The sequence below is a fragment of the Varanus komodoensis genome, unplaced genomic scaffold (assembly GCF_004798865.1).
Source record: "Varanus komodoensis strain SLA01 unplaced genomic scaffold, ASM479886v1 scaffold45, whole genome shotgun sequence".
In the NCBI taxonomy this organism is placed as follows: Eukaryota; Metazoa; Chordata; class Lepidosauria; order Squamata; family Varanidae; genus Varanus; species Varanus komodoensis.
The window spans coordinates 346,025-369,033 of NW_025336011.1; the positions used below are offsets into that span (position 1 = coordinate 346,025).

Sequence of the window (23,009 nt, forward strand, 5' to 3'; positions counted from 1 at the left end):
GTGATTTAAAATTGGGTTCCTGCTATTATTACTACTGCTGCTACTACTATTATTATTACATTTATATCCCACCTTTCTTCGTCTTGTAAAGAACTTACACAGGCAGCTTACAAGTTTCTCCTTCTTTCCATTTTCTCATAACAACAGCAACCCCAAGAGGTGGGTTAGACTGAGAGTTTGTGACTGGCCCAAAGTCACCCACTGAGCTCCATGGCTGAGTGGAGACTAAAACCTGGAGCTCCCAGTTCCCCAGTCTAGCGCTCCATCCATTGCACCATACAGGCCCTTACACTGCGTTGGGAGACTAGTCACTGCCCATGGTACTTATGTGCACATACACATTTCTCTTATGGACCTCGTCGAACCTGATTGTCCAGAGGCAAATGCGGAATAAATGTGCATGCCATGAGCACCGATCCCTGTTTTAAATGGTCTTCAAGTCTTGGGGTGCTGGTGGAACTGATTGTCTTTCTCCTGCTTTGGTTACTTCAGAAAAGGGCTTGGCCATCAATGAGACTGTAATGGGTACAGTTAAGAGCAAAGAGTCAGGGCCACAAAGATAATAACACCTGCAAGAAATTTTTGTGCGGTTAACTGCTGGAGGAGGTGTTTCCCTAGAGCAGGGTTCAGAACCTCAGGCCCAGGGGAAATGTGGCAGCCGGGGTCAGGTTTTCCTACATGGTTACACACCCTTTCCCCATTTCCATGCCCTTTTCCTGAAACATCAGTCATTCTATTTCCTGACTTTTGTGCAGCTTTTCCCCCACCCAAAGAGGTTATAATGCCTCCCCTAAGACTTAGTCACCAATATTAAAATCTCTCACCTAAAACACATTGATGTTTTTAGAACTTGAGGTCTGTTCTTTTGCTTTTGGCTCTACTCACCACTGCAGTGTGGCCCCTGAGAGATGCCTCAAGATGGAGTTCAGCCTTCTGATGGAAAGAAGGCCCTAAAGCAGACTGGACCTGGGCCATATAAGCCATCATAATAATCAAAACCAGTGCTGGAAAAAATGGTGTCTCCTTTGCTCTAGCAAATACAGGGTTAAAGAGAAAATATGTGTTTATGCAGGTGTAGCAGAATCTGCTCATAGACAAGAGAGATCAAAACAGAATCTGTCTAAGGATAAGTCTTTGAGCTGTATCTTGCAAGGTCATCCTTGGGTAAGTTCTGAAGGGAGGAAGGAAAATTCCCAGACTTGTGGAGGGGGGCCCATGAGAAAGTTGTCAGTGATGTTGTAAACAAGAAAAGCTTTGCTCTAATTTTAATTGGGGCATTCCCAAGGCATTCTGCCTAGACATGTGCATATTCCATGTTGTCTCATCTTGCCTTATTCCTAATAAACGTTGCTGGCTTTGCTTTTCCAATCCAAGGTATTTGGCTCCATTGCCTGCAGGATCTGACATCAGCCTCTGGATTCCTGGGTCGTTTCCTCACCAGCCTAATAACTCAGGTCATAGGTCTGTCTTCTCTGCTCATTGCAGATAGCAACTTCCTCCTGGCCAACGCTCAGGTGCACCGTGGCTTCCCCATCGTCTACTGCTCGGACGGATTCTGTGACCTCACTGGCTTTGCCAGGACTGAAGTCATGCAGAAGAACTGCAGCTGCCGCTTCCTCTATGGCAGCGAAACCAGCGAGACTGTTCTGCAGCGCATTGAGAAAGTGCTGGAGGGAAAGCAGGAATACCAGACAGAAGTCTGCTTCTACAAGAAGGGGGGTGAGTATTGGGGGTCCCGTGCAAGGGTCTTTTCCTCTTTGGAGTGGGATTTACTGGGACCCAAATGCAGTAGCTTTGGAACAAAATCTATGGACATCTGTTCAGACCTCTGCCTTTTATGTGACTGCATACTTCTGCTAGGATCAAGAGCCACAGAACTCCTTGCTAGTCGAACTTTAGGACAGCCTAGTGGATTTGTGTATATTCTGCAAGTACCATGTGCAGAGACTAGTAATGAGAGTAGAAATTAGCCATCCTGAAACTCTTAACTGTCCTTGTTAAAAAGGCATCTTTCTTGTCCTCAGGTGTTCAGAGGTAGACTTCAAAGTGTGCATGTCAGTGCCTAGTGAAATGTAAGAAGCTAAACTGGGGAAGACCACAATTTGCAGCCGGGGATAAGGCAGTGGCAGCTTCTGTAGCTCGGTGCTTGTGCCCTGACTATGAAATAGATTTATAGTAAGTTAGTTTCTACAGGTGGTAGAATTCAGGCTTCTTTGGTACAGATTGATGGGCAGAAAGAGAGCCTAGCGGGCAGATTGGCTGCAGAGTTGTGGGTACATCCCAAATCCAGCAGAGACAGTGGTGATTTTCCAGTAAGGTTTGGTTTATGGTGGCTCATCATATTATTGTTTCCCTCCAACAGATTACAAAGGGAAAGGAAAAACCTACAGCTGCTTAAGGCTGGTTGAGGGTCTGACTCTGGTGCCTCACTAGGGAATAGAGGGGCTTTGAAGCCAGTGGATCCAAATTGTTCCTGCCACTGGAATAACCTTTTTAGGAGTTGTATGCCTACAGAGGCTTCTGCAGGCACCAATGGAGCCCTGAAGTATGTAGATTACTGTCCCCGCTTCTGTTGCCAGAGTTCTTCCCTGCTGCTGCTGGAGGCCTCTGTTGCATCCAGGCTTCTGCCCCAGCCAGCAGATAGGTGAGCTGGAATAGCATTGGGAGTGATGCAAACTGCTGTAGGCTGGAGGTCCTTCCTACACCAGGATACTCTGGTCCAGAGTATAGACCAGAGCATGCACAGGCCTGCCACTGCTGCAGTTCAGAGGGTTTCTGGGTTCTTTCTGCAGTCCTGGGGAAAGAATGTGCCCAGTGAGACACACTCCTACATGGCTAGAGGCAGGTGCCAACTCATATCAGTGTGCTAGCATCAGCCCAGGATACCCGTTATCTCCTTGGTGCAATTTGAGTTGTAGGTTTGTTGTTGTGTTCCAACAAAACAAAAACCTACTCCCCACCCCCAACACCCTCAGAAGCTTGTGCTTTGCAAACCCAGGAAACAATTTGCCCATCTGGTTCTTAGCAACCACTGGAGTGTCCAGGATGAGGGATGTTTCAGGTGGGAGCTGCATTTTGGGTACGAGGAGCCTGCAGAGATGTGGTTTTCAGGGCTGCTTCTGTTTCCTGAAACCAGGAGGCTATGAGGCAGCCTTGCCCAATCTGACACCCTCCACAACTGATGGGAAAGTACCAGGTTGAAAAAGGCTGCTATGAGGCAATTACCACATGAAAAAAGAAGCTTTTCCTGCTGCTGAAGGCTGCTCCAGCAAATAACCCATTGAGTGTAATATTATAACTTGAAACGTCAAAGAAGATAATTGTCTTTGTCAATAGATTAAAAACATATAAGAATCGCTCCAGCATTTTAGAAAAGTACCCATAAGAAAAATGCTAGTAATTATTTTATCTGATTTTATCCACTGATTACTATTCCAATATTGGGAAATCAAGTCCAGCTGCCTTTGCAAAAAGAAGAAATTTCAAAAGTAGCTCCAAGAGCACAAAAAGTAAAGGACAAAAGGGAGAAAATCACAAATAATTGCCAAAGGAAAATGCAATTTATTGATAAAAATAAATACCCTTTACGTTTCAATAAAGGTCCTCTTCAGAAGTAACTGCAAATATTAATAGCTAAAAATTAAATCAGTGTAAAAACCAGACCACTCTTCCGTAAAATGGGATATCTGTCAGGCTTCCAGGATCAGCTTTGGGGTTTTTTTCATTAGGACTTTGATGTCCACCAACCTTGGGTGTAAAATAGGGGGTCTCACAAGCAGGCAAGCACCATGAAATAAAGAACAGAGTGCCCCTGAGCAAACACACAGTCCAGGAATGTGTCATTTGGACCAGAACTGAGTTCATAAATCCTTTTTCACACACAAAACACATTCCTGCTTTTCCCTCAGGAATTCTTTTCCAGCAACATAATTTAGTGGGGTGGGGATGCATTTTTAGACAATTCAGTCTCAAAGATCCCTGCTGATCTAGTGCAAATCTTTCTGACATGGTGGCCAGGTGCCCTACTTTATGGAGCCCTGTTCTCTGTTTTAAGAGCTGCCAAAGGACTGCAATGATACAGCTTATATGGTATTGGCATTCCCATAGTATTCAAGGATTGGTAATTTGAGGACTTGCCCAACAGACACATAGCCTGTGCAGTTCAAGAGGCCTGTATATTGTTGTGGAGAAAAAGATTCATAAATGCTCATCAAAATACAGTAATACTTCAAGTTATTCCTAATTCATGTAGCTTGCTTTGGGCAGAGAAACATTTCAGGAACAGTCTTCCATTTCGAGGTATCCTCTTATTTGTGAGCCGTCCAGTCCAAGAATAATAAGGAGGTAGAGGGGCCCAGGACCTTGAAGTTTCCCATCAACTACGTATCTCCTGGATGGTGTCAAGCGGGGCACACAATCACCTAGCCAACCTTTCTCGTTCTATTGCCTGTCTGTATAAACTAGAGCAATGGTCTCTAAATCTGCTGTCATAACATAAATAAGCATGATGCAAACGTTAAGCAAATTGGTGCTCTTTTTCTGTGGGTCATGTGCTTTTTTTTTTTTTGGACAGGGTGAGATGTAAGAGGCTGCTATAGATATACCACTAGACCTTAATCTAATTTCTGCTATCAAAGGTTTTACACACAAGAAATTCACTCACAAGAAATTGACATTATTATTTATTTCTGGTTTTATCTATTTAGTACTCTGTTGCTCTTCTTATGAATGCAGTTCTAGGTCTACCGAAGCAGGATGGTGGCATTTCCTCACACCAGTTTGCTTTTCTGGCTATTGATGTCTGATGAAGCCACTTGTTAAAATGCTCCATGCCACTAATTTGCATGGATAGATGCTCTTTCAACGCCTGCCTGAGGCTGAGCTCTTTTTCGCTTTGTTTCTCTAGCTGCCAGTGCACTATCTACTCCCAAGCCTCTCTCTGGGGATTCCGTGAAGCCTGGCACCTGATGTGTGCTTTGCCAACCCTTTCTAAATCGTTGGATCACACTGCATTTATTTATTTATTAAAACATTTCTATGCCGCCCCTTGCCGAAGCCTTGGGGCGGCTTACAACACAATAAAATACAATAAAATACAAAAATAACAATATAAAATTAAAATTAACAATATAAAATAAATAAAAAATATAAAAGAAGTCGCCCTGGCCAGACTGTAGCAATCAAGCCAAGCTGACAAGAGGACAACTTGATCCAGTCACCACCTTTTGGTGTTAGAGTGCGTTTGAGCCAGGTGGAGAAGGCTTTTCTACCCCAAATTCACGTACCAAAAATAAACAAACAAATAAATCTGAGGGAAAAGTGCCTTTGTGCATATGCAGAGTTCTTTTGTCCAGTCACACTCCAAACGTACAACCATTCCAAGCTCTCACAGTCTGTTTAGGAGGCTAGCCATGCCCTTCATGTGTGTTCAAGGAAAGCTGCGGAAAGAGTTTTCCTGAGCTTGGTTTAGTCTCAGCTATAAGGAAGTAAAGCAGTGGTTGGGTTTTGATCTTTTCCTTTCTCCCCTGCGTGCAGATTTGATGCAGGGCCTTGTTTTTTCCTTCTTCCCTGCTTGCAGGAACAGCCTTTTGGTGCCTGCTGAACATTGTCCCCATCAGGAACGAGAAGGGAGAGGTGGTCCTTTTCCTCTTCTCCTTCAAGGACATCACGGAGAGCCGTGGAAAAAGCCAGTCCAGTGAAAAGAAGGATGGTGAGGCCCTGGCAGGGAGCTAAACAGGACCAGGGAGCGGATCACCAAATCTGCCGGGGTGGGTGGGAGTGGGGGCAGCAGGTTAGAGACATTGGAAGCCAGAGTGTGTAGTGGGTTTCGTCTCCACATATTTCTCTAAAAGGCCAGAATCAGTCCTGTGTGAAACAGTTGCCTTAAAGTGGTGCTTTGCATAACAACAGGGATGGCTTCAGCAACATGTTGTTGCCAGGAATAATTCGCCCTGACCCCCCACCACCCATAAACCCACAGCTATTGTGAGGATTGCAGCTAAACTCAGAGGGAGCAGGGAAATCAGGTGGTGGGAGTGGATTATGTCATCTCCCTGCTAATCAAAAAGTCCTGGTGCTTCAACCCTCTGAGTCCTGGCTGTGCTACACCACCGGTACCCTCTTCTAGAGGCTACACTTTGGGTAGTTATTTGACCAAGATTGCTGTAAGTGGGAATCCTGTTGACCACACAGGACTGGCTGGACTCATAAAGTCCTTTCTACCTCTTAATCTGAGAGTTGAGAACTGTAACTAAAGATCTAGCTGGCTAGCTCATATCTGTATGTGAAATTACCCTTCCTGTTATCCCTTCAGTCACTCTTAAAATCCTCCAGCCTCCAAAGATTGTTGTCCATTTCCTATTGTGTCCTGTGTGATATTCCTCATGCCCCCCTGATTCAACCTTTCACTTACGTACTTACAACGCTGTTCTGTTTGGGACTGTTCCATTGATAACAGCTTTGGGAGCTTCCCAGGATATCACACTGTTGTAAACCTGATTGGTTATGACTTACTTGTGAGAGACAATATGAAGGATCCTGAAGTCAACATTTCAGGGTGGGTGGGGAGACTGAGAGACAGCAATACCTTGAGGGGGAATAGGAAGGAAAACGAAGGGGAACAACACGACTGTGTTGAAGTCCTATACATAAACATTAGCCACCTTTCTGGAGATCAGTATGGTGACATCTGCTTTTCCTCTCCTTTTCCAGAAAAGCATCGCTGTAAGAATGCGGGGAGCTCCCACCTGCGAGCTGCCAGGAAACAAGGGAGTACAGCCCTGCACCATCTTGCTCGTCAATTCACCAAGAAGGAACGGACAGAGATGAAGATTAACAGTGTAAAGAGACGACCTACTTATGGGGAGGGGAAGGTTGGGAGAGCTCTGTGGTTTTAACTTTCCCAACTTTACTGCTGTTTGACCTATTGACAACCCCAAACTTCTTTATCCTGACCATTGTCAAAATAGCATCCTCTGGGGTAATTTTGCCATTCTGGATTGGGGGTTACTTGGCAGGATTGGGGTGTTTGTGTGTATCTCTGGACAGAGGTGGGGGCAAAGAGACTAAATAAGTATGAATTATCTACACAGCTTGGGTTCTTGGGTGGTACAGAAACATGCTGCCTAAAGGCTCGATCCAATGCATTTTCTGGCTAAAAATGCAGAGAATTTCACCCTAACTCACCGTGAGAGTGTCACTAAAAATGGTTTATAAAAACTTTAAATAAATACACAAGAATGCTGGGAGAAAGCACAGCTTGTGCAGCCTTCTTACAATTTTATGCATCTGCTGTGCATCCAACGAAGCTTCCTAGTCGTTATAAGGCAGTTCTTTAGAGTAATGGCTCCTGATGTGGGCCCATTCACACATTCTCTCTCTGAGTAGAGGGCAGCCTCAGAGATGCGCTGTCCACAGAGACGATTTGGGGTAGCTGCCAGTGCCTGCAGTGTTAATAGCATTAAGCCCATCACTTTGAAGGCTGCTAATGCTGCAACTGCAACTGAGGGTCACCTTTCAATTGCAAGCTTTACCCTCAGTGGCTTCTGGCAGCGGAGAGAGCAACCTAGCAGATGCGTATCCTCAGGCACCAGAACTGAAAAGGATGCCTTGAGGTGGGAGGCAAAAACCATCCAAAGCCTTGTGAAGTTTTACAGAGGGAAGTGCAGACTTCACAAATCTGGTGCTTTCCAGTAGTTTTGGACTATTAGTCCCAGCATTCCTGACATTGCCCCTGTTGGTTGGTGTTGCTGGGAGTTGAAGTCCAAAAAGTTCAGAGAGGTCCAGTTTGGGGATGCTGATGACTAATGAGTTTAAAGGGATCGTGGGTGTGTTTCAGAAAGAGAGAGCACTTGTAATCAAAAGAGATACATGGGGCTCAGACCTATATGAAAGCCTTGAAACCCAGCAGCTAAATGGCTATAAGAGGTCCAAGAACTCTGCACATGCTCCCTTCTTCACATGAAATCATATGAACTACCTCATTTAGGAGAACAAAAGTCTTGGCACTGGGAACATGTGATACACAATCTGAGATTCTATGTAGACTTTCTCTTTTGGGGTAACAGGAGGATATGCAGGAGTCCGTCTCACATAGGTAGCTAATGTGGTGGTCCAAGAGCTAAGCATGGGAACTGCTTTGTTTATTGCAGGCTTTCTAAAAGCAAAGGGGCAGCGACCTGCTTGTTTTCTCACTGTTTTTACCGGTTCAGTTGGGGTGCAGCAAGACAGAGGTTGCTGCATGTTCTGCTCAGTATGTTTCAGGCTCCTTTATTGCTTTCAAGCAGCTGGTGCTCATGCTGCTGGGAGCGATGGAAGCTGTGGTCCAGCACACTCTGATGGCATCGGGTTGGGGAAGGCTGCTTTTACATGCATTGCCAATTTGTGAGGTTTGTTTGGCTTCGGGCATGTTCCCTCGCCCATTTCCGCAGTGCCCCCTTTTGCTTTTGAGTGGATTTTGCTTTGTAGGAGAAATTAATAGCCAGATGTCTCAGCTTCTTCCCAGACTGCATATTCAAGAGCTGCGGCCACGCAGCTGCCTGCTTGACTTTGCCACAGGAACTAGCGTGTTTGTTTCTGTGTGTCTGTGGTGTGCAAGCATGGGGAGGGGGTGCCGGTGGCCCAGCAGCAGCTGGAAAGTCAGTCCGAGCACAAAGGGCCCCCTGCCGACAACCAAGACCTCTCTTCTCTCCCTCTGCTGCTCTTGATGCCTTGACAGCTGTTCCTCGGATGACCTAACGCCGAGGCAGATTAAAAGGCTTTCGGCTGTTTGAGGGAAGGGTGGTGCTTGGGTGCTGTGGTGGAGAGAGACGCTGTTGATCGGCAGCCTCCACAGCTGCTCTGGCAAGCCAGCCACCCCAGTTACAGGCCGGGTAAACCCCTTCCGTGCCATGTGAAAATCCAGAGACTTACACTAAGCTGATAATGGTGGCCGACCCCTGCCAGGTTGGGGTAGGGATGGGCCGCTTCCCAATCCTCATCCATACTTGGGGAGCTAAGGAGCTTTGGTGTGTATGGGAGGGGGGGTGGCTAGGAGGAAAGTGGTCCCAGAGGGATCGGAGGGGATTATCCCAATGGGTAACAGCGGTGGGAGGTGAGGGGGTGAGGGGTTGCCTTGGGCAATGCCCAGCCTTTCTTCTGATTTCCAGAACTGGCACACCTTTGAGGGGCTTGTCACCATGTGGGATGGCTGGCAGATGGACAAAAAGGATATGGGGTACAATTGCCTGAAAACTCTATTGCTGAGGAAATAGACATGCTCTGGTCCCTTAGGAAAGGCCCAAAGCACCACACTTGCATCCAGAAGGTCCCAGGCCGAGTCTCTAGTATCTCTCAGTGGAGCTGGGAAAGAGCCCTGACCAAAATGGTGGGCAGCCATGGCTGCCAGTCCACACGGACATACCAGTGCAGTGGACTTCTAGGTAAGAAGACCTATCCCATATAAGCCAGCCTCCTGTGCTCATGTGTTTTCTCTCCTTCGACTCATAGACCCTGACCCATAAACCCCAACCTGGGGTGGTTCTCACTCCAGCAAGGGAGTTTTTATTAACTGAATTTTATTGAGATTCTTGGTGTTTTATTGCCATTGTTCCAAGCTCCTCCTGAGTGGTGAGGGGTACAGTGCTTGCCTAGGTTGGTGAGAGAGATGTTTACATTGCTGAAGGCTTATATCATTTTAGAATATTTAAGTTCATTTGCAAATATACTAGTTGAGTGACTATAGGTGGTGGCAGGCAGCACAGTCCTCCATCTCGCACCAAGCACACTGCAAGCCCTCGAATCGCCTAGGGAAGTCACAGCATCCCCTTGATGCTTTTAACCTCAGAGAGTTTAATATTCTCTGTCTTGCCGGGTTCCACAATCTACTGCTATCCTTTTGTTCTGTTTCTTCTGCACAGTTCACAGTCTCACCAGGGCCTCCATGGCTTATTTCAGCCAAGCTAGGTTGCGGCATGTGCCAGAGGCCATTTTGATTATTCAAGCCTTGGCAGAGACCCACTGTGATTTATTTTGATGTCTAAATCCAGCAAGGTCAGGTTTACCATGGCTAATAACTCACCCAGAACCCAGGTTTTAGGGTTGTGGGTAGTTTGTTAACCCTGCCAACAGCCCATCCTTGCTGGATGTGGATAAGCCATGATGGCTGCTCACTGAGCAAAACAGCCACCAAGCTATGCTGAGTGTGCAGACCAGACCGCTGACTGTTCAAAAACTCTAAACTTTCCTTTTGACACCATTAGCCTTCTCCTGTCCAAAAATAACCAGTCCAAGATCTTTCACAGCTGTCAGAAAATAGTCATACAGCATTGCTGTTGCTATTGTATGTATAAACTGATAGATTAAATCCAGTCTAAATTAGCCTGCCTTAAGGGACTATTGAATTAATCATGATGAATTAGTTATGACTAACCTAAGTCCCATTGAGTTCAGTGGGGCTTAAATGCAACTTCTTTAATGGGTTCACACAACATGCTAAGCCATGGCTGGTAGTGAGGCATGTTTCTTTTAATCATTTAGTTTTTTTGTTTGTTTTAGTGTGTCTTGTTGTGTTGTCCAAATTTGGCAGTATGGCTTGTTAAGGATTTTTTTTTCATTATAGCTGCCTTGATAGCATTTGCTGGAGAGCAGGATAAAAGTGTGTTCATTTGAACATATGAATGCGGCTTGAGGATCTCCCCTTTGCTTGGGAGTGCACAAACTTTTTGGCTCCAGGGTGCACCAGGCAATACTGGAGTTGCACACTCAAAAGTCCTGGGATTTCCTTGCTAATGACAGATCAGAGATAAGGGAAGGGAACCCCGGAGGTCTCTGTTGCTAGGAATATTTTACTTATCTCCCATCTCTCGAGGTTTCTGTTGCTAGGAATATTTTGCTTATCTCCCATCTCTCATCAGAGACTGAATACAGTGAAGGATTTCTCCTGCTAGCCCTGATGCAATAAGTGGGGTTTGCTAGGCCAAAAGGAACAGCTTAGCGGGTTGCAATGTTTGCACTCTTGCCTTAGCTCCAGAATGAATATAGAAAAATGAATGAATAATATAGAAAATGAATAAAATGTAGAAAAAAGGTATCCTGAATATCCCCCTCTGCCTTTTGCAGGACCTTCTGTAAGAGGTGGTAATCAGGGGCTTTTGGAACATGTACTTCTAATTCCTTTCATGGGTGATAGTGGGGAGATCTTGTATTTTAAATCCAGGGTAGCTGAGGGTTTCTTTCTTTCTTTTCTCTTGCCACCACTTCAACTTTGCCGGCAGTCATTCCTGAGAATCACATTATGACACAGTGTCACTTCCAGGGATGTTCTTGTGGGTGGAAGGGAAATATGGTCACCCCTAGAAAATCTACTTATGGTTGTCCTGGACACTCTTCATCCCGTGAACCACTGAGAAGCAAATGACTAAGATGTTGGATGCTTAAAAAGGTGCTTGTCTCCTGTGCTCTTCAGGATGTCTTCGAAAACAAGCCTTCTGTGCCCGAGTATAAAGTGGCCTCCATCCAGAAGTCTCGCTTCGTCCTGCTCCACTACAGCGTCTTCAAGGCCCTCTGGGACTGGCTGATTCTCCTGGCCACTTTCTATGTGGCTGTGACTGTTCCATACAATGTGTGCTTCACCGATACCGACGACAGTCTGACGGCTGCTCGCAGCACCATCGTCAGCGACATTGTTGTGGAGATGCTTTTCATAGTCGGTGAGGAGGGCATGGCTTCTACCTCCTCCCAGGGTCAGGGAGGGGGGACAAAAGAGGACACCAAGTTGCATAACATGCGTGTATACAAATGTATAGGTATAATTTTAGAAGTGATAGGCATCACACCATAGTGGAGAAGACACGCTAGTGCTGCAATTTTTAACACACTTACTAGGGAGTAAGTCCCACCGAATTTAGTGGGACTTACTTCTGAGCAAATATGCATGGATTGTACTTTGGGTGACCTGCATGCCTGATGTCAGTGGGTGGGCAAGGTCACTGCTCTCCCCTTCTTTGATTTTAACTCAGATTTGGCTTGGACAGCCCTTCAAATAGAGGACTGTAAAGCTGGACACCTGCCCATGTTAGAGACAGATCAGTCAAGTAACTTCAGTGGAGCAATGGGAGCATCTAGCCCAGGCACAACTGAGACAGGAATGGAAAATGTGCCCAAAAGCTGTTATAACAGAGATCATTTAATAGACAGAAAACATCAGTGCATAACTGAATGTTAACTTATCAATAACCCCCAGATATCATTAAATTATGTCCTCTGTACCCAAGCTGCTACCTTCCAGACTTGCAGGCTACTGCTGGCAGCAGGTTGTGAAAGCTGAATTATGCTATGTTTTCCTTCCTGTTTTACACAATCGAACTTGTTTTCAAGGTGGTAGAGGAAAAGCAGATAGAATGGGCCTCTGATAGGTTCACACTGCTGGACAACATGATTACTGAATGCTGGGGAGAAATAACCATTCTTATTTCTCTTATTATTATTTAATTTCTATACCTCCCCACAGCTCAAGCTCTCTGGGTGGTTTACACAGTCCATAAAAACAGATGATAAAAGTACAATAAAATATTATAAAATTAGAAAAAAAATTTAAAAGTTCAAAACAGCTTAAAACAAATAATAAAAACTGACAATAGCAAGGAATAACAAAAAGAAAGAAAGAAAAGAAAGAGTGAGTGGGCAACTCTTGATCCCCCTCAAGCCCCTGGGTAGCCAAGACAGTCTTTAAAAGCCTCAGAAAAGAGGGCCATATTAACCTGGCACCAAAAAGATGACAGATTTGGCACCAGCCAGTCAGCAGGGGAGAGGTTATTGTATAGATGGGACGCCACTACCAAGAAAACCATTCCCCTTGTCGCCACCCTCTGCACTTTCCTTGGAGTTGGCACTTGGAGGAAGGCCCCAAAGGTTGAGCGTTGTGTCCAGGTAGATCGCAAATGGGAGAGGCACTCTGAAAGGAATTGCAGTCCTACTCCGTGTAAGGCTTTATAGGTTAAAACCAGCACCTTACTTCCAACTTGCTCTGCTTAAGAGCTTCCAGCGGATGGGCATATTGGAGAACAAGTGTGACTGGTCTATACTGGCTTGATCCAATGGGATCTTTACGGTGGATTGCACTTCTGTTTTGACATGGTTGGAACTCACCCATATTTCTCTTTCTGTACCATCACTGATATGGGGTGAGGGAGGGAGCAACTGATGAGCAGAACCAACCGGCGCATGTGCACAGTGTGTGAACTTGCTGTCTTTTCTCTCTTGGCAGACATTATTTTGAACTTCCGGACCACATACGTCAGCCAGTCAGGCCAGGTGGTTTATGATACCCGTTCTATCTGCCTCCATTACGTGGCCACTTGGTTCTTTGTGGACTTGATTGCTGCCTTGCCCTTTGACCTCCTCTATGCCTTCAACGTCCCAGTGGTGAGTGGTGTTTTCAGTCTGCCTGCCGGAGATCAGCAGCAGTTCGTGCAAGGGCAGGGAGGGCCTCGCTCCTTTTGTTGGGACCGCTGTGTGTTGCTTTCTAAAAAGAGATGCTTTCTGAGAGGCGCCATCCTGTAAGCTGCACGATCAGAAGCAGACGCTCTCTGTTCTTTCAAGGAGGACTGTAATAGTTGCAACAAACTGACAAGGTGCCACAGAAATTGTAAATTGTGATAACAAAGACCTGTCCCCTGCCCTGTTATCCCAAAGGTATAAATGGGAGATGGGCTGCAGTTACTGTGTTGTGACTAAACTCAGTACTTGGCACATGCTCAGAGGCAATCTGATGGAATACTTATAAAGGTGTATTTCTGTTCCATTAATTAGCTCAACAGCTCTTATAGCAAGGCTAGATCAGTATTATTCTCATCCCTGCAAGTGGTAATTGCAATGCAACCAAAATGTTGCAATGCAGAGTGTTGCAGTTCAGGGTTCCAGACAGACATGCCTTCTTTCAGAACATTCCATTCCAACTCTTTGCTTCCTGTTCACCCCTTCCAGCTGTTCGCCAAAATTCCCATACAAGTTCCTATACAAAGCTGCAATCCTATGAGAATTTAGACAATAAAAACGCCTGGGTCAAGCTGGGATTTGCAGGACCATTTTCTGTCTATGCTTTCATAAAATTGCACCAAAATGTATTAGCTCTGCATTCCATTTTTAGAATTCTCTCCCACTCTTAATTCTGCTGTTGCTGGTGTTTTCAAGTTTCCAAATGTGCTTGTAGGTTTTCCAAACTGTTTTAAAGGTAATGTTTGTAAAGCCTTTACATTGTTTTAGCTTTAACTGTAAATAATCATACGGCACCCCATTTGGGCTGAAAGGTGATTAATAAATGTTGAATTTAAAATCAATTTTGGAAGACAGAGGGAGGTAGCTATTTTGCAGGAAGGAAGATGTGGCCCACTTTGTGGAACAGACAGCCCAAAATAATTGTTCTATGCTGCTTCTTGGTAACACTTGCTGTGAGGAGAGAGCAAGGAGGGAAAATACATGCAAAGAATTGGAAAAAAAAATTGTTTGGACACCGCTACCATTCTGCATAATGGTAGGGTTGCCCCTCTATTTGGATCAGGTTATCTAGCTGAGAGGTTTCAGACTTACTGATATGGAAAACCAAGCAGAATAAATGTTAGCTAGGATTAGTTGCAATGGATTCAAGCCACAAGCAGTATCCTTGATTTGGTGGCCAACTTCTCTAATTTAGAGGGCTAGAAAGGAAAGACTAGGAAAAACTATCTGAGACCCTGAGCTACTGTTGTAAATCAAGCTTGCTGCAAGTCAGGATATACAATTATGGCCTAGATTTCAAAAGTTTATTACATTTTTAACCCACTTTTCAAGATCTCAAGGTGGTGTATGAAGTTTTACCCTCTGCTTCTTTATCAGCACAATAACCCTGGGAAGTAGATTGCAACGATTACATGTGAACCAAGTAGTTATGAATGCTGTTGGTAGGAATTCCCTTAATTTCCTGGGGACCAATGGAAGGAAATTCAGTGTGGTGTAATGGTTAAGACTGCGATTCTGGGACTCAGGTGATCTGGGTTCTGGTCCCCACTCAGCCATGGAGCTCAGTGGCTAGTCACAGGCTCTGATCCCACCTACCTTATGTAAGTTGCCTTGAGTTCCTTGGAAGGAAAAAAATGGGATATAAATATGATAATTGAATGCCCTCTGGGCCAAATTTAGTTTTCATGTTTCTATAAGAGAGGAAATGAACGGCATGGACATCCAGCATCCATGTCAATGGGACTTGTTCACAAGGTATTTTCCTGTTCCAACTGTCCCCCCACTTTATCCCACGGGCTGAATGGGCCGACTATCTGACACTCTCCTACCTCTTTCTCTCTCCCTCCTGTTTCAGACATACCTGGTGCACCTGCTGAAGACAGTCCGCCTCCTGCGCTTGTTACGTTTGCTCCAAAAACTGGACCGCTATTCTCAGTACAGTGCGATGGTCCTGACCTTACTCATGTCCATGTTCGCCCTGCTGGCCCACTGGATGGCTTGCATCTGGTATGTCATCGGCCGGCAGGAGAGCAACGACCCAGTGACCTGGGACATTGGTGAGCTTAGGGAATGTTTGGGAAGCTCTTCTTCTGGCAGAAATCCCAGGCTTGTGGCACTGAGTGGAATTAGATGTGCCTCCTCTTGGAACGGATTGCCAGGGCACTGTGTACTCTGAGAAGAGAGTGGGGTGTGAGCAAGACAAGTGTAATATTTTTAGACCACTGGGGCTGCTTTCAAAAAGCCTGCACTGTGTTCTGCACAAAAATCCTTTTTTCTTCCCCGAGTCATGCTCTGCAAAAATGTTGGCACAGTTCACTTTGATCCAGGGGAAATCTGTTCTTGGAGAGCGCAGAGTACCTGGCCACCTATCACAACACCAACACTTGCCCCATACATGCAGTCCCCAGAGCAGTTTTGCTGTTAGGTTTTTTGGGATGCATGTCTGATAAAACACATAGTACGTTAAGCAACATAATGGGTGGATGGCTCACCCGAAGCATGGCAGGGAAGAGAAGGATTGATGGATGATCCAGTCTTTGTCTGTCTGCTGTCTGAACTTTGTCTGAACTATGAAAGAGGTTGAAAAGCCTTGGGAACTGCATTTATATATGCTGCCTCTGCCTCTGCTATGAGCTGGAATGTTAAATATATGGGCAGAATATCTGCAAGGTTTCCAGAATATCCTGTTCAAGGCTGGAGTCTGCAGGCAGTGCTGGCTCAGCTCAGCAGATGAGCAGGCTACCTTGTGGATGACCAGGACCATTTCCATTCCAGTGTGGTGCTGGGATCAGAATCAGGCCCAAAGGACCACAGGGCAGTAAACCTGACCTATTGCTCCAGCAGTAACCAAGCCCTGACTGCCCTTTTTAGGATGTCTGGCTGGTGTCTTGGCCTTCATCCCCTCTGGGAATGTTAGAAGTTATGGAGAGATACCTTATTTCTCAAGTGTGGAACAGCCTTCTGATGGCCCCTGGATGTGATATGGCAGCAGAAGGGTGCCCTTCCACAGTGCAAAGGTTTCTGGGGAGTCAGAGGGGCAGAGCAGTGTTTAGAGTTAGACCCGACTTCCCCAACTTGCTAGCCATCCAACTATGTCAGTCTACAGCCCCCACAGTCCCCAACCAGAAGACCCAACGGTCCAGCTGGCTGTGGTAATGGGAGCCATGGTCCAACACTGATGCAAGCTCCAGCGTTATGAAGGCCCTCAGGCAGGACACCATCCATGGGGCCTTCCCCCAGTGAATCTACCTTCTCAACACTGCGGTCAGCAACCGCTCATGCTCCTCCACTGCTTTCGCATCATTGCTACTACATGCTTGCTTGCTAGACAAAGAGACGGTGAGGCAGCAGCGAGTGGCTTTTACTGCCTGTCTTCCCCAGCATTGCTTTTGTCTGGGCTGGAGTGAGAAGCAGGTGAATGAGCTGGCTGCAGTGGGAAGGGGATGAGTAAGTCCAGGAGGCTTTTGTCACTGGGCCTCTGTTGGGGTGTGTGTCCTTGGCAGTTGCCCAAAATCCTGTCTGACATGTTTGATGGGTGCAAGGTCAGGGAAGATTGCCCCAGGCAAAGTAGGTGGGATACTGTGGCCTTTTGAGGTTCCTTTGCCATGGGAGACTCTCTGGGAGCGCTTCTTGCTCCGTAGTCCAGGTGTGTTTTGCCCCTACATCACCAGCACCCCTCCTCTGATAGCCTCTGTGAGTCTGATGAGCCCAAGAGGATTAACACCTCCCTGTGCCCAGCAGGCTGGCTCCATGAACTGGGCAAGCGGATAGAGGCCCCGTACATCAACAGCTCCGTGGGCGGACCGTCCATCCGCAGTGCCTACATCGCCTCCCTGTACTTTACCCTCAGCAGCCTGACCAGCGTGGGCTTTGGCAACGTCTGTGCCAACACAGATGCTGAAAAGATCTTCTCCATCTGTACCATGCTCATCGGAGGTGAGTCCCGACCAAGCATTTACTTATTTAAAACTTTTGTATACTGTCCCATCACAGAGGTCTCAGGGCAGGTCACATCAACAACAATAAACGCATGGCTACGTGGGTCTCACAACAAGCGCACCATGAAAAACTAGTAGATCTGGCACTGCCATCCAGAGAGTTTAGGATCTGGGGAATCTCAATTTATGATTTCTTTAAAAAGAAAGAAAAAAGAAACTTTCCAACCCTTCAGGATGTAATCCTGTGAATATTTAGAGAGAGAAAACGCCTCTGGGTTGCAGGCTGGATAATTCTGGTTGCTGTAGGACTTTTTTTTTGTCCCTACATGTTGTACTAATCTGTGATTATTTGACCATTCCCCTCACGCAGACTGGGTAAATCTGTATTAGATTGCAGCAAAAGCAAACAGCTACAAGATACCCCATGGATGTGATTGAAAAACTTCCTAAATCTGCCACAGAATTGCACCCTAAGCTACTGTGCTTTGGGCTACTTAGTATTTTTATTTATTTTATTTTATTTTTCGATTTATATCCTGCCTTTTCCCTCAAAGGACTCAAGGCAGCTTACATCATTCTCCTCCTCCATCTTATCCCCACAACAACCCTGTGAGGTAGGTTGGGCTGAGAGTCTGTGACTGGCCCAAAGTCACCCAGTTGGCTCCATGGCCGAGTGGAGACTAGAACCCAGATCGTCTGAGTTCCAGTCCCATGCTCTTAACCACTACACCACACTGGAAGTGACTCTGGGCTTAACCCTAAGTGAGAAAGGTGTGGACATTAAACAGTGTGAAAAATAGAATGAGGGATGGTGATGGTTGGGATTACTTTATAGTTTTGTCTAATTTAAAATAGTGGTTTAAGTTTACTGCAGTTCCCTAGGAGAGTGGACAATGTCTATCACAGCTATTAGCCATGACTGCTAAATTAAACCTCCATGTTCAAAGACAGAGAAGTGAAACAACAATAAGGGAAGGCATGTTTTTATCCTTCTCAGAAGTGTACGGCTTTCCTGTGTTGGAAACTGGAGTCCAACCTGGATGGTCTGACCCAACAAGGCTTTTCTTGTGCATTTCTCTCCTCCTTGCTCCAGCTCTGATGCATGCTGTCGTCTTTGGCAACGTGACGGCCATCATCCAGCGTATGTATTCACGGCGCTCCCTCTACCATACCCGCATGAAGGATCTCAAGGACTTCATCCGTGTCCATCACCTGCCCCAGCAGCTCAAGCAGCGAATGCTGGAGTACTTTCAGACCACATGGTCTGTCAACAATGGCATTGATGCCAATGAGGTAGGGAAGGCTCGTTCAGTGAGTTTCTTTGGGAAAGAGGTGGGGAGGCAGTGCTGACCGAATGGCTAAAAAGGTGGAGATAAACCCATCAAACCTGGGAAGGGATGGACAAAGCTGTCAATTTCAATTTCTCTTTGTTTCTCATTTTCCCAGTTATAAATATGCTTTGTTCCAGTGTTGAGAATTTCTGCAGTCTTCAGTTTGGTTCATCCCAAATTTGGAGATTTTTTAAAACTCTGTATGAACTTAGGTATTTGGGGGGCACATTTCTCCCAATACATGCATTTAAAAAGAATATTTATCCTAAGGTACCCATTTTTTGCAAGCAATTTCCCTAATACCATGAATTCTTTAACATTATCTCCCTAGCAATATACATTTATATAAATAATACATATTTCTGTGCACATGTTTTATTGAAGAACACCACTGCAAATTTCAGAGAAGTGTAGCTTTCAAAGGATAACTGAGTTTCAACACAGAGTGGCTCAAAAGCATGCAAATAATAAAGTTCACATTAAAAATGGAGTATTAACTCCATTAACTCTATTAAAATTACCTAGTTGCATCACTGTTAGGTTCCAGTCCTGCTCCTCCAGGCTTCTCCCCAAGCCCTGATCTGTCAGGTACCTCCCCAAATTTTCAGCCTCTTCCCCCTAATACCCGAGAAGGGGAATAAAACAGAGCAGTTGGTAGGCACAGCGCTTGGTCACTTGGGGGTCTGATGGTGCTGGGGTAGCACAGGGACACCACTGGAAGTTACAAGGGAGTGTCGTGCTCGAATTGCAACAAACCCAATGCAACAGCCTCCCTTTCCCCCTGCCTTCCACGGCAGCTCCTGCGTGACTTTCCAGATGAGCTGCGGGCTGACATTGCTATGCATCTGAACAAGGACATCTTGCAGCTGCCACTGTTTGAGAGTGCCAGCCGTGGCTGCCTGCGCGCCTTATCCCTGCACATCAAGACCTCCTTCTGCGCTCCCGGCGAGTACCTTCTCCGCCAGGGAGATGCCCTGCAAGCAAACTACTTCGTCTGCTCGGGCTCCCTTGAAGTTCTCAAGGACAACATTGTGCTGGCCATTTTGGGTAAGGCTCCAGAAGAGCAGGGGTGAGGCAGCCCCACGGTGAGATCTGTGTCCTTGGGGAGGGTAGCCATCTCTGTGTTGGGATGAGGCTGAAGCCACGGTGGCTGCATATTAATGCTGGCCTCGAATCTCTGCCTGAGGTGTGCAGCAAGGCTGCTGCAGATCTAAGAGATAGATTGATGGATTGCTTTTCTATGCCACCATTTATTCTAAAGAGACTCACAATGGTTTACAAAGATTAAACAAGCAGATGGAAGCTCAGCAAATGGAAGCTGATGGGCAATGTAGAAAGCTGGGTTCTTGCAATCCAGGCAGTGGTGTGGTGGAGTCATTAGGGCTCACAGGGATGCTTTTTCATTAGCAGCAACACGAATATGATTGGCTGCCACTTCTAAGCTTAGCTGCATTCTTCATAGCTCCAGGGGGAAATGGAAATTTTCTCAGCAACAAACTATTGTTCCCTATTGGAAAGCAATATCTTTTGGGGTGGCAGGTCTGGAATGGGCCATTCAGGGTCATACTCTTTACTCAGACCCTGCTCCTGGTCAAGGTGAAAACTGCTAGAACTGGTTCCTTGATGCAGATCAAGCTGGCAGTCTGAATCTGGGGGTTCTTCATGGAGCCACGAAGCTGGGGTTTGTCATGCTGAGTGCCCGCACTTTAAAACTCAGCTCTACAGCACCGGATCCAATCCAGTGATTTTATGCTGCTGGCAATCACATGCCCAATGTTCTCTTGTGTGCCTGAAGAAGGCTGCAAGGGCTGACTGCATCACAATCAAGCTGCTTACAGTCTCAGCAAACAAAACTCCCAGTTCAGAGCCCAGGCACTCTGTGACTTGGGGGCCTTTGACTATGAGAAAGTGGAGGGCAGTGTGGTTCTCCTTTCCTCATTGCATTCACTTACATCGCACATCTTGACCCCTTGCAGGTAAAGGGGATCTCATTGGTGCCGACCTGCCCAGCAAAGACCAGGTCATCAAAACCAATGCTGATGTCAAGGCACTGACCTACTGTGACCTCCAATACATCAGCCTGCGTGGGCTCTTTGAGGTGCTGGAGCTGTACCCTGAATATTCGGCCAAGTTCATGGCAGACATCCACCAGGACCTCACCTTCAACCTCCGTGAGGGCAGTGAGATTGAGGTAGGTGGGCCTCAGCAGTGAGTTAAACCAGTGTCTACCTCTTCCGTTCCCCCCTTTCTCTGTATGGCTAGCCAGCCACATGCAGGAGCAGACCCCATGGTATTCCTAGGAAACTTTCACATCCTGTGCTGCACTCTCTGGCCCCCTTCATCACCCCAGACCATGCTCCTGGTCCCGTGACTGTATCAGTACCCTTCCACCTTTGCTTCTTACACCCTTGTCTGAGCAGAGAGAAAGCATTCCTCAGTTGCAGGGAAGCTAAAGGCAGCCTTCAGACAGACAACTTTTTAATACAGGGGAGTGTGTGTGTGTGTGTGTGTGTGTGTGTGTGTGTGTGTCTATAAGATTTATATCCTGCTTTTTTCTTACAATGAACACAAAGTAGCTTACATCATTCTCCTGCTGCTCTCAATCTTATCCCCACAACAACAACTGTGTTCTTAACCACCAGCAGACGCACCTGGAATAGTTACCTCTGTCTCTCTCTGGGGATGACAGAGGTAACTATTCCAGGTGCGTCTGCTCGCTTTTGCCTCGCTGTCACTGTTGGTCCAGCAGTGTTTTTGAAGCACCACAAACACCCACAGGCAACAGTATCCACCCCGTGCCATGTTCACTTTTGGAAAAGATAAAAATAAATGTAAGATGCTGGGTGAGCATCTTTCAGAGGCAAGAATGCTGGAGCTACGTGGGCTGTGAAGTCACCCGGAAAGTCTGTCTATTCCCAGAAGTTCACGTAGAGAGGGAACTATGACAGGCCCAGTCAATGTGTGAGTGCTCTCCCCTTCTTCTCCAGCTATTGGAGCTCAAAGACATACTGCCTCTCCTGCAGGAGGTAGCATGTAGCAGGGGTCTCCAGTGCGAACCCCATGGGCACCTATGTGACCATGGGCATTTCTTCTGGTGCTTGTTGGGGTCCCTGGCCCTGCTGACTTCAATTTTAGATGTTAAGCTTAAAAAAACAAACAAACCTCTGAAGCTGGCATACTGCAAAGTGAAGTGCTGACATCTTCATTTAGATTCCAAGGGCTGGTTTTGTATTTTGGAGTACTGCCTTGAACTTATTTATTTATATGTTATATTTATAGCCTGCCTTTTTTTCCTTCTAAGGAACTCAGGGCAGCTTTACATCATTCTCCTAAACTTCTCAATCTTATCCTGACATCGGCAATAACCCTGTGAGATAGGTTGGGCTGAGAGTCTGGCCCAAAGTCACCCAGTGAGACTAGAACCCAGAACGCCTGTGTCCCAGTCCTGCTATATTACTGTCCCCTTCTGGGAAGGTAACAGCTGAACTGAGATTTGCCACACTGGGAACAGAATTGGTTATGAGATTCACTTTGTATGTTGCTCTACTTGGAAGCAGTTCAGTGCAGGGAGAATAATTTACAAGGATCAGGCAGGATTATTCATTTGGGATATTTGGTTCCCAGTTTTCTTCCTAACAACAGGCCTCCAAGACAGCTTAAAGTGAGAAAGAAGGAACATGCAATAAATTTTGTTTTGTTTTTTAAGAGCTAGGCTCTGATGTCCAACTGCTACTCTTTAAAGGCTGTGCCTTGGTGATATGGAAAAACACCCGCACCCTGGAAGCTGATTTTGTCTCTGGGACTGGCAAACCTCTCAGGCAGTTAGATAATGTGTGGTGGGGTGGGGGAGGTTTTTGGTCCGTTAGCACATTGGCAGTTAGAGAAAATCTCCCAGGCGTCACCACAAAATGGCTTCCCTGAGAGGTATGGGAAAGAACAAGTACGTAACCTGCTGAAAATAACGAGTATAAGCAAAAGGTGGGTTTTGAGTCTTAATACACTGAACAGCTCCCTTGAACAGAGATCTTATTTCACAGCCATCACAGTTCCCAATAAGGAAATGTGTTGATTTTTTTTTTTAAAGATGGGAGTGGTAAGGCACTTTGCTGGGCACCAGAAAAAGTGGCTGGAGGTACATTGGTGCCCATGAGTACCACTTTGCCATGCTTCTGGCTCTTGCAGATGGCAGTGGTGCCATAAGCAGAGCAATCTGTGGATTTAGAAGTTTCCTTTTTTTGCATGGAGTAGAATTAAGTGGTGATAATTC

General features: G+C 46.1%; 1 protein-coding gene across 1 annotated transcript in view; it reads left to right on the forward strand.

Moving 5' to 3' along the window:
* Window positions 1-23,009, forward strand: part of KCNH4 (potassium voltage-gated channel subfamily H member 4) — a 55,890-nt gene that overhangs the window by 13,140 nt on the left and 19,741 nt on the right. Inside the window, exons 2-11 of the mRNA XM_044444614.1 lie at window positions 1,486-1,719; window positions 5,579-5,710; window positions 6,712-6,839; window positions 11,444-11,687; window positions 13,244-13,401; window positions 15,329-15,530; window positions 17,215-17,409; window positions 18,505-18,704; window positions 19,540-19,789; window positions 20,719-20,933. Of these exons, the coding sequence (XP_044300549.1) occupies window positions 1,486-1,719; window positions 5,579-5,710; window positions 6,712-6,839; window positions 11,444-11,687; window positions 13,244-13,401; window positions 15,329-15,530; window positions 17,215-17,409; window positions 18,505-18,704; window positions 19,540-19,789; window positions 20,719-20,933 (1,958 nt within the window). The remainder of the gene's footprint in view (window positions 1-1,485; window positions 1,720-5,578; window positions 5,711-6,711; window positions 6,840-11,443; window positions 11,688-13,243; window positions 13,402-15,328; window positions 15,531-17,214; window positions 17,410-18,504; window positions 18,705-19,539; window positions 19,790-20,718; window positions 20,934-23,009) is intronic.